The following is a 12,258-nucleotide window of genomic DNA, read 5'->3' as shown; positions in this document are numbered from 1 at the left end:
ATAGGTTTTATTTCAACATTCTTTTTCTCAAAGTTTTTCCAATCCAACCCAACAATTATTATAAATCATTTTAAAGAGAAAACTTTGAGCTTTAATTTAAAATAAGTCTCATTCCTTAATTTCAATAAATACGGCTTCCAGGAATTTTTAAATTAGCATCTTTTTTGACATTTCTAAATTATACGAAAATGTATGTTTTGTTTCAACATTTTTTTTCTCAATATTTTTCCAATCCAACCCAACAATTATTATACACCATTTTAAAGAGAAATCTTTGAGCTTTAATTTAGAACATGTTTCATTCCTTAATTTCAATAAATACGGCTTCCAGGAATTTTTAAATTTGCATATTTTTGACACTTTTAGATTACACGAAAATATAAGTTTTATTTCAACATTTTTTTTCTCAATATTTTTCCAATCCAACCCAATAATTATTATACATCATTTTAAAGAGAAAGTATTGAGCTTTAATTTAGAATAAGTCTCATTCGTTAATTTCAATAAATACGACTTCCAGGAATTTTTAAATTAGCATCTTTTTTGACACTTTTAAATTATACGAAAATGTAAGTTTTGTTTCAACATTTTTTTTCTCGATATTTTTCCAATCCAACCCAACAATTATTATACATCATTTTAAAGAGAAAACTTTGAGCTTTAATTTAAAATTAGTCTCATTCCTCAATTTCAATAAATACGGCTTCCAGGAATTTTTAAATTAGCATCTTTTTTGACATTTCTAAATTATACGAAAACGTATGTTTTGTTTCAACATTTTTTTTTTCAATATTTTTCCAATCCAACCCAACAATTATTATACACCATTTTAAAGAGAAAGCTTTGAGCTTTAATTTAGAACATGTTTCATTCCTTAATTTCAATAAATACGGCTTCCAGGAATTTTTAAATTAGCATATTTTTTGACACTTTTAGATTACACGAAAATATAAGTTTTATTTCAACATTTTTTTTCTCAATATTTTTCCAATCCAACCCAACAATTATTATACATCATTTTAAAGAGAAAACTTTGAACTTTAATTTAGAATAAGTCTCATTCCTTAATTTCAATAAATACGACTTCCAGGAATTTTTAAATTAGCATCTTTTTTGACACTTTTAGATTATACGAAAATATAAGATTTATTTCAACATTTTTTTTCTCAATATTTTTCCAATCCAACCCAACAATTATTATACATCATTTTAAAGAGAAAGCTTTGAGCTTTAATTTAGAATAAGTCTCATTCCTTAATTTTAATAAACACGGCTTCCAGGAATTTTTGAATTAGCATCTTTTTTGACATTTAGATTATGCAAAAAAGTTAGTTTTTGCTCAATACGTTTCAGATTTTCATCGTTCTGCAGCTACAGGTCTGATAGATAAATGCTCAAAATGTAAAAGGAAAGAAAGAACTCTTTTTCTGAATATCATAATGTGATTTTGTTAAAGCAAGTGTTAAAATTAATTCCAAAGACCTTTACTGAGTGTATTTTGATAGTGTTTTAATTCTGTCACAAAGTTTCAAAATTTTTAACTTCTTGGGACACAAAAGGCTAAGAGAGGTACAGCTAAACAGAATGTTTCTAATTTTAGGTCTTTGTTATTCAGTGCTAGATTATTATAAAATCCGAATTTAAAAATAGAGTATATAATAATTTATAATCTACACATCTTTAAATAACCGAATCAAAATCAAAAAATTTAATAGAATCATATCTTTCGATAGGTACAGATTAAAAGAGGGGGGCTTTTCTTAAAATTCAACAATAGGTGTGAAATCAATCAACGCGTACAAAAGCTCCTTTCGACCCTTCGTTTTGAAGACATTAATCTCCCCAACGTTGTCGATTTTAGCCTAGTCAAAAGGACTTTTCCTTTAAAAAGTCTTGAATTCGACGACCGACGCGGACAAGTTTTACAGTTTCTACTCGTTCAGATTGGGATCGCAAAACACGGCTTTAACGGTTTTATAACGTGCCCGGACACGCGTTTTAATGGATGGAATATATTAGGCCGTCGCACGAAACGGTTCATTAAGCGATTCCGCTTATGCTAATATGACCCCACCCGGGTGCTATATTCGCTTTTAAATTATGAAATTATAAAATTAAAACGTTGTTCTACTTATTAAAGTTAATAAGTTGTAAATCTTGTCGCGTTTAATTATAATCTCATTGAAATGAAAAAGATCATTTTTTTTAACTTACGGAATGATGCGTGTTTGATGATCGTAAAATCAGTTGAAAAGAACAACCACGCCTACGAGGGTTCTCGGTTTCACCATTTCGAGATAATTATTCACGAAGATAATTGCGGATTTCTCGAAGTTGTACGTCATAAGTAGAAAATCGGGCGAATTTTGGCGAAACACGCGATAAAACATTTTGAAACGATCTTTTTTTTTTATTCGAAATTTGTTTCACTCCCGATTGAAGGCGTCGGCATCGCGACGCCAATGGATTTTAATATCCGCCAATGGGAAAGCTCACTTTTCCCCCGGAGCCGCGTACGAAGCTCGCCCATTTACCGGATTATCTCTAAAACGGTTTTCAAAGCCGTTTCCCAAAGGTTTCAGATAAGTTTAAACCAGAAACCTTAAAAAAATTTTAATACAGATAAAGGAATAAGTGGGAAAACAAATAAATAAAGTGGATTAGAATGCACGCGATGCTTTTTTTTAAATCTGTAAAGCTAATTTTATAGTAAGAGAAGAATGTGTTGATGATATGTATTAATCAATTTAGGAAAACACCAGTTGTATAAAATTTGAAAGAATAATGTGTGGAGATTTAGATAGAAAAACGAATTTAAAAACGAAAATTAAGAGTGAACTTTTTTGAGATTACTCACCGTTTTTAAGATATTTGCTTCTAATATCGATACATTAGCTAATTCAAAAACTACAACTGATACGAAAAAAATTTATTGTATCATTTCGATTTAGAATTAAGTTTTTTATCATAATTAATTTAATAGATCACTTTTGAAACACTTTCCATGAAGTTATCGCCACATAAACTGACTTCCAGAAAACAGTATGTTGGTAAATTTTGCAAAAAAACGAGTCGTGTAAGATTTGAAAAAGTAAGGGATGTAGATTTAGATAGAAAAATGAATTTAAAAACGAAAATTAAGAGTAAAATTTTTTGAGATTTGTCTCGGTTCTTGAGATATTCGCTTCTATTAGGAGTATATTAGCTAAGCCAAAAATAACAAACTTTAACGATAATTATCTCAAAAACTACAACTGATACGAAAAAAATGTATTGTATCATTTCGATTTAGAATTAAGTTTTTTATCATAATCAATTTAATAGATCACTTTTGAAACACTTTCCATGAAGTTATCGCCACATAAACTGACAGGATTTAATTCCAGAAAACAGTATGTTGGTAAATTTTGCAAAAAACGAGTCGTGTAAGATTTGAAAAAGTAAGGGATATAGATTTAGATAGAAAAACAAATTTAAAAACGAAAATTAAGAGTAAAATTTTTTGAGATTTGTCTCCGTTCTTGAGATATTTGCTTCTATTAGGAGTATATTAGCTAAGCCAAAAATAACAAACTTTAACGATAGTTATCTCAAAAACTACAACTGATACGAAAAAAATTTATTGTATCATTTCGATTTAGAATTAAGTTTTTTATCATAATCAATTTAATAGATCACTTTTGAAACACTTTCCATGAAGTTATCGCCACATAAACTGACAGGATTTAATTCCAGAAAACAGTATGCTGGTAAATTTTGCAAAAAACGAGTCGTGTAGGATTTGGGTGAGTAAGGGACGTAAATTTATATAGAAAAACAAATTTAAAAACGAAAATAAAGAGTAAAATTTTTTGAGATAAACCTCCGTTTTTGAGATATTTGCATCTATTTGGAGTATATTAATTGAGCCAAAAATAACAAACTTTTACGTTAATTATCTCATAAATTAAATCTGATACGAAAAAAATTTATTGAAGCATTTTGATTTAGAATTAAGTTTTTTATCATAATCAATTTAATAAACGACTTTTGAAACATTCTCCATGAAGGTATCACAACAAAACCTGTCAGGATTAAATTCCAGAAAACTGTTTGTTGATAAATTTAGCAAAAATCGAGTTGTGTAAGATTTGGGTAAGTAAGGGATGTATATTTAGATAGAAAAACGAATTTAAAGTCGAAAATAAAGAGTAACATTTTTTGATATAAGCCTCCGTTTTTGAGATATTTGCATCTATTTGGAGTATATTAATTGAGCCAAAAATAACAAACTTTAACGTTAATTATCTCAGAAATTATATCTGATACGAAAAAAATTTATTAAAGCATTTTGATTTAGAATTAAGTCTTTTATCATAATCAATTTAATAGATCACTTTTAAAACACTTTCTAAGAAGTTATCACCACAAAAACTGTCAATATTAAATTTCAAAAAACCGTTTGGTAGTAAATTTAGCAAAACATTAGCTGTATAAGATTTGGATGAGTAAGGAATGTAGATTTAGATAAAAAAACAAATTTAAAAACGAAAATAAAGAGTAACATTTTTTGAGATTAGCCACCGTTCTTGAGATATTTACTTCTAAAATCGATATATTAATTAAGTCAAAAATAACAAACTTAAACGTTAATTATCTCAAAAATTACAACTGATACGAAAAAAATGTATTGTATCATTTCGATTTAGAATTAAGTTTTTTATCATAATCAATTTAATATACGACTTTTAAAACACCCTCCATGAAGATATAGCCACAAAAACTGACAGGATTAAATTCCACAAAACCGTTAGTTGGTAAATTTAGCAAAACATCAGCTGTGTAAGATTTGGATAAGAAAGGGATGTAATTTTGAATAGAAAAACGAATTTAAAAACGAAAATTAAGAGTAAAATTTTTTGAGATTAGCCACCATTCTTAAGATATTTGCTTTCAAACTTAACTCAAAATTCTTGATAAACTAAAGTTTTTATCAAATATTTTTGATTAAGATATTTAATTTTAACGTGGATATATCATTATTATAAATTATTTTATGTTTTTACACGATATAGTGTAATAGTTAATTGCGGAAAAGAACGGTTCGACAAACCACTACGTTATATGGCCATTGTTTAAAATAAACATCGTTACTACACGAACTCAAGACAATGGAACGGTTTGGTTTGCGGAGATTGTTTAATTACGCGTACGTTACCGGTTAAACGTTGAGACTTCCGCGTTTTTTTTTAAAGAGCTTTCACTATACCCACTTCTTTCTCCTAATTAATTATCTTTTTATTTTCAACGAAATCAATTAGCGTTATTGTTATTATTAAAAATTGGTTTGTATTTGTAAAAACTAATAAACGGTTTGTTTTCACCGCAAATAAAAACCGTATCGTGATAAGTCAACCCCTTCAAATATTTACCCCAGTAATTGAAGCTTTTGGTCACAGACCGCCGACGACGTAGTTTCCCCTCCCTCCCCTTCAACGGTAGCCGGATCGCCCCTGGGGCAGTAATAGAAACATAAATTTCTGATGAGCAGGTAGCGAGAACACCAACCCACGAACCCACACGTTTTAATAAAACATTTCGACGCGTTTCGATTTGATCGGGAAAAGGTAAAAAAAAACCTTTTAGGTAACTTGATGTAAAGAATATTCGTGTATTTAAGTTTAATTTGAAACAAAGAGATGATACGAAACGGGATTTTAATTAAAAGTACAGTTACATCTAAGAGATTTTAGTTTCTCACGCGCTTTTATGTACACCTTGCTTCAAAAGCCTCTTCAACACACATACAGTGTGTTAATTAATTATCGTACCCGACGTCATCATTACAAGTATGCAACCAATATCACAGTGCAATACGCATCATACGCAAATCGCGTATTGCAATAAAAATACTGTGATGTTGGTTGCATACTTGCAAAGATGACGTGGGGTACGATAATTAATTAACACACTGTATGTGTGTGCAAATTGCGTTAAATTGTTCTACACCGCTTCAACTATAATAATACAAATTTAAATTTAACTCTAAATAAAAATGAAGTTATTGATATAAAAAAATTTTGTTTTAGAAATTGGTTAAATTGATTTTTATAACGCGTGCAGAAATTTATTATTCGGTATATTGTGTAATTCGATCACAAAATCACATTTGAACCGGAAACCCGTTGAAACTCTCTCGACCCGATTTTACTCGATTTAGTCCCCATCGAGTAATTGCACAACGAACTCATTGGCTTCCACCTAATCGCATCAACCCGATTTTATTTATTATATTCTTTTTTTTCTTTCTACGAATCCTATTTTTTCCCACACCCAGTGAAAATAGGAAGAGTTAATAATCACTCAAGGCATTGTGTAAATGAAACAATAACCTTTTTGCGATTCGATTAAATTAATTATCCTGGAGGTCATTAAATTTCTCTTGCAGCTAATAACTATAATGATGGTTCAAAAACATTTGATTCAAAATCAAAAACTTACTATTCGTGCATTAATTGGCATAAGAAATCACTATGTTGTATGTTTTTATTGAATTAAAACTAGAACTAACACTAGACCTAGAACTAGAAAGCTTTGGGTTTAGTCGTGCGTCTCTCAAGACGGCTCAAATATCTCAAGAATGCAAGCTTATCTCTAAAAATTTTACTCTTTATTTTCGTTTTTAAATTTGTTTTTCTATACAAATATACATTCTTTAATCATCCCAATCTTACACAACTTGTGTTTTGCTAAATTTACCAACAAACAGTTTTTTGAAATTTAATCCTGCCAGGTTTTGTGACGACAACTTCATGGAAAATGTTTCAAAAGTGGTCTATTTAATTGATTATGATAAAAAACTTAATTCTAAATCGAAATGCTACAAACAACTTTTTTTGTATCAGTTGTAATTTTTGAGATAATAATCATTAAAGTTTGTTATTTTTGGCTTAGCTAATATATCGATTTTAGAAGCAAATATCTCAAGAACGGTGGCTAATCTCAAAAAATTTTACTCTTAATTTTCGTTTTTAAATTCATTTTTTTATCTAAATATACATCCTTTAATCATCAAAATCTTACACAACTCGTTTTTTGCTAAATTTACCAACAAACAGTTTTCTAGAATTTAATCCTCTCAGTTTTTGTAACAGTAACTCCATGGAGGGTGTTTCAAAAGTGATCTATTACATTGATTATAATAAAAAACTTAACTCTAAATCGAAATGATATGATACATTTTTTTCGTATCAATTCTAATTTTTGAGATAATTAACGTTAAAGGTTGTTATTTTTGGCTCAATTAATATACTCCAAATAGATGCAAATATTTCAAGAACGAAGGCTTATCTCAAAAAATTTTACTCTTTATTTTCGTTTTTAAATTTGTTTTTCTATTTAAATTTACATCCCTTACTCATCCAAATCTTACACGACTCGTTTTTTGCTAAATTTATCAACAAACAGTTTTTTGAAATTTAAACCTAACAGTTTTTGTTGCGATATCTTAATGGAAAGTGTTTCAAAAGTCGTTTATTAAATTGATTATGATAAAAAACTTAATTCTAAATCAAAATGCTTCAATAAATTTTTTTCGTATCAGTTGTAATTTTTGAGATAATTAACGTTAAAGATTGTTATTTTTGGCTCAATTAATATACTCCAAATAGATGCAAATATCTCAAGAACAGAGGCTTATCTCAAAAAATTTTACTCTTTATTTTCGTTTTTAAATTTGTTTTTCTATATAAATTTACATCCCTTACTCATCCAAATCTTACACGACTCGTTTTTTGCTAAATTTATCAACAAACAGTTTTTTGAAATTTAAACCTAACAGTTTTTGTTGCGATATCTTAATGGAGAGTGTTTCAAAAGTCGTTTATTAAATTGATTATGATAAAAAACTTAATTCTAAATCAAAATGCTTCAATAAATTTTTTTCGTATCAGTTATAATTTTTGAGATAATTAATGTTAAAGTTTGTTATTTTTGGCTCAATTAATATACTCCAAATAGATGCAAATATCTCAAGAACGAAGGCTTATCTCAAAAAATTTTACTCTTTATTTTCGTTTTTAAATTTGTTTTTCTATATAAATATACATCCCTTACTCACCCAAATCTTACACGACTCGTTTTTTGCTAAATTTATCAACAAACAGTTTTTTGAAATTTAAACCTAACAGTTTTTGTTGCGATATCTTAATGGAGAGTGTTTCAAAAGTCGTTTATTAAATTGATTATGATAAAAAACTTAATTCTAAATCAAAATGCTTCAATAAATTTTTTTCGTATCAGTTGTAATTTTTGAGATAATTAACGTTAAAGATTGTTATTTTTGGCTCAATTAATATACTCTAAATAGATACAAATATCTCAAGAACGGAGGCTTATCTCAAAAAATTTTACTCTTTATTTTCGTTTTTAAATTGGTTTTTCTATACAAATATACATCCCTTACTCATCCAAATCTTACACGACTCGTTTTTTGCTAAATTTATCAACAAACAGTTTTTTGAAACTTAAACCTAACAGTTTTGGTTGCGATATCTTAATGGAGAGTGTTTCAAAAGTCGTTTATTAAATTGATTATGATAAAAAACTTAATTCTAAATCAAAATGCTTCAATAAATTTTTTTCGTATCAGTTGTAATTTTTGAGATAATTAACGTTAAAGATTGTTATTTTTGGCTCAATTAATATACTCTAAATAGATGCAAATATCTCAAGAACGGAGGCTTATCTCAAAAAATTTTACTCTTTATTTTCGTTTTTAAATTTGTTTTTCTATACAAATATACATCCCTTAATCATCCAAATCTCACACGACTCGTTTTTTGCTAAATTTACCAACAAACAGTTTTCTGGAATTAAATCCTGTCAGTTTAAGTGGCATTAACTTCATGGAGAGTGTTTCAAAAGTGATATATTAAATTAGATATGATAAAAAACTTAATTCTAAATCGAAATGATGCAATAAATTTTTTTCGTATCAATTGTAATTTTTGAGATAATTATCGTTAAAGTTTGTTATTATTGGCCGAATTAATATATCCATATTAGAAGCAAATATCTCAAGAATGGTGGCGTATCTCAAAAAATTTTGCTCTTAATTTTCGTTTTTGAATTCATTTTTCTATCTAAATCTACATCCTTTACTTTTCCAAATCGTACAGGACTCGTTTTGTGCTAACTTTATCAACATACAGTTTTCTGGGATTTAATCCTGTTAGCTTCTGTGGTGATAACTCTATGGATAGTGTTAGTTCTAGTTTTACACTACCACTGTTACTATATAGAACTAACACTATACCTAGAACTAGAATCATTTGGGTTTAGCCGTCTTTAGAGACGTGCGGCTAAACCCGAATGATTCTAGTTTTCGGTATAGTGTTAGTTCTAATTTCACACTATCACTAGAACTAACACATGACCACATTAAATAGTTTTACTCTAGCCTAGCACCTGACGTCTAATAACTATAATGATGGTTCAAAATCAAAAAACTTACCATTTGAGCATACACTTGAAGTATCCGGATGTCCGGAACTATCTGTATCGCTATCGTGATGTAAAGGTTGCGAAGATAACGATAAATCTCTTGGTCCTGGACTTGGAGATCGTGGACTTCTTAAAAGGGCGCCGCCATCTGGTGGTGGTCCGCCGCTTAAGATATCCGTTATCATGAATCGCGATCGTGTGGCCGCTGTCTGTGGCATGGCCCTGGACTCGTCCTGCACAGTCATGCCACTGACCGAAAGTCCCGGCCCGCGATCCTCCCTTATTTGCAACACTTTGCCACCCGTTTCAAAACGTCCACCCCAAAATAATAAATCGAATAAATCAAAAAATAATCTTTCACTAACACCAAAATTTTGTTCTCAACTTAACCGCAAATTAAATAAGCAAATAAATAAATAAACATCCCGCAAACTAAACAACAATCACAACAATTATTGTAATTCAAAAAAAGTTGATGTTGAAAACTTCTTTGATTTGAATCTTCCTAACTTCACAACTTTAAGGGTAGATTTTTTTTTTAATTTTTGTTATTTTTTGAAGCTGTGCTTGAACCGTTGGTCGTTGATCGACACTAACTCTACGTGAGTCGACCCGCGAATAGACCGTTTCAAACCAGCCATGTTTCTCCCCCCTCTCCATTCAAAGAAATCCTCCGGGTCTCCCTACCCGGATTTAGTGAAAAAGCCCCGGACCAATCGACGAAGAGCTTGCAGGAAACCAAGACCAATTATCGTCTGCCGGGCGGTTCCTGCTGACGATTCGAAACGTTACCGAACTGTTTTTGGGGCGTAGACAACTTACAGACCGTACTCCCGGAGCGATCCGGAGTCGGGCGGTCCCCTTTTGCTTCCGCCGTCTTCTTAATGCTCTTTCGAGTGGGGACCGTTTCTCGTTTTAATCGGGGATTTGGTGCTAAGTTTATTTGATTTATCGTTCGTTTTTCGCACCAACACGACTTGGAATGGAGGGGGTAATTAGCTGTGGAGGTTTCGGTTTATGGAGAATGCTTTTTGGGGGAAGTCCCCACTCCACACGACACTGATTATTATCCACGTTGTATTTTATTTAAACACGTGTAATTGTTGAATTTGTACGGGTTTTAGTTAGGATTTAAGTTTGACATTAGGTGAAACAATAAATTGATTTATTTATACACTTTTTCATTCAATCTGCAAACTTAAAAGTTATTATAACATAACCTCACACCATCTTATACAATTCCAACGATGTTATTTGTCAATTACAAACCGATTTAGAGACAATTTTTTTATTTTAACTCGTTTTTAGGTCAATTTACGATATTTTTTATACAAAGAATTTCTCCCCATCATTTTTAGTTTCAGATTTATATTTATAATAATTTTCTTATCCAACATTTTAAATTTAGGTATATTTGGATTTGGAATGTCTTAAGTTGGTAATATTGATCGTTGGAATAAAATAGTCTCTATCAAACAATATTTAGATTAATTTAAAACATTTTTCATCCAAAACATATCTTTCCATTAATTTTAATTTATTACTTATAACCAATTCTGTAATCCACTATGTGGTATATAAGTATTTTTTGACTTAGGGGTTTTTAACTTGGTAGCATTGACTGATAGATTGTAACAGCTACTTTTAACTGGTTTTTAGATTAATTTGCGGTATTTTTTATACAAAGAATTTCTTCCCATCATTTCTAATTTCAGATTTGTATTTAATTTTTTTATCCAACATTTTAAATTTAAGCATATTTGGATTTGAAACGTCTTAAGTTGGTAATATTGACCAATAGAATGAAATAGTGTGTAACAAATATTATTTAGATTAATTCAAAACACTTTTTATCACAAACATTTCTTTCCATCATTTTTAATTTATGACCAATTCTCTAATCCATTATGTCGTATATGAGCATCTTTCGACTTAGCGATTTTTAAGTTGGTAAGATTGACTGATAGGTTATGACAGTTACTTTTAACTCGTTTTTAAATTAATTTGCGATATTTTTTATACAAAAAATTTATCTCCATCATTTATACTTACAGATCTACACATAATTTTGTTATTTAACATTTTAAGTTTAGGTACCTATATTTGGATTTAGAATGTGTTAAGTTGGTAATATTGATCGATGGAATGAAATAATTTGTATTAAACATTATTTAGGTTAATTTAAAACATTTTTTATCCCAAACATTTCTTTCCATCAATTTTAATTTATGACTTACAACCAATTCTCTAATCCAGTGTGTCGTATATGAGCATCTTTCGACTTAGCAATTTTTAAGTTGGTAGCATTGATTGATAGGTTGCAACAGTTATTTTTAACTGGTTTATAGATTAATTTGCGATATTTTTTATACAAAGAATTTCTCCCCATCATTTTTACTTACAGATTAATATTTAATTTTGTTATCTAACATTTTTAAACTTAGGCATATTTCGATTTGAAAAGTCTTAAGTTGGTAATATTGATTGATGGAATGAAATAGTCTGTATTAAATATTATTTAGGTTAATTTAAAACATTTTTCATCCCAAACATTTCTTTCCATCATTTTTAATTTATGACTTACAACCAATTCTTTAATCCAGTATGTCGTATATGAGCATCTTTCGACTTAGCGATTTTTAAGTTGGTAGCAGTGACTGATAGGTTATGACAGTTACTTTTAACTCGTTTTTAAGTTAATTTGCGATATTTTTTATACAAAAATTTCTCCCCATCATTTTTAGTTTCAGATTTATATTTAACTTTGTTATTTAT

The 12,258-nt window shown here is 29.3% G+C and overlaps 1 protein-coding gene across 1 annotated transcript in view; it reads right to left on the bottom strand.

Moving 5' to 3' along the window:
- Positions 1-10,086, bottom strand: part of LOC111423298 (homeobox protein B-H1-like) — a 38,618-nt gene extending 28,532 nt beyond the window's left edge. Inside the window, exon 1 of the mRNA XM_023056543.2 lies at positions 9,494-10,086. Within this exon, the coding sequence (XP_022912311.1) occupies positions 9,494-9,728 (235 nt within the window). The 5' untranslated portion in view covers positions 9,729-10,086. The remainder of the gene's footprint in view (positions 1-9,493) is intronic.
- Between the last annotated feature and the right edge of the window lie 2,172 nt (positions 10,087-12,258).

The sequence above is a fragment of the Onthophagus taurus genome, chromosome 3 (assembly GCF_036711975.1).
Source record: "Onthophagus taurus isolate NC chromosome 3, IU_Otau_3.0, whole genome shotgun sequence".
In the NCBI taxonomy this organism is placed as follows: Eukaryota; Metazoa; Arthropoda; class Insecta; order Coleoptera; family Scarabaeidae; genus Onthophagus; species Onthophagus taurus.
This window is presented reverse-complemented; position numbering and strand designations above follow the sequence as displayed.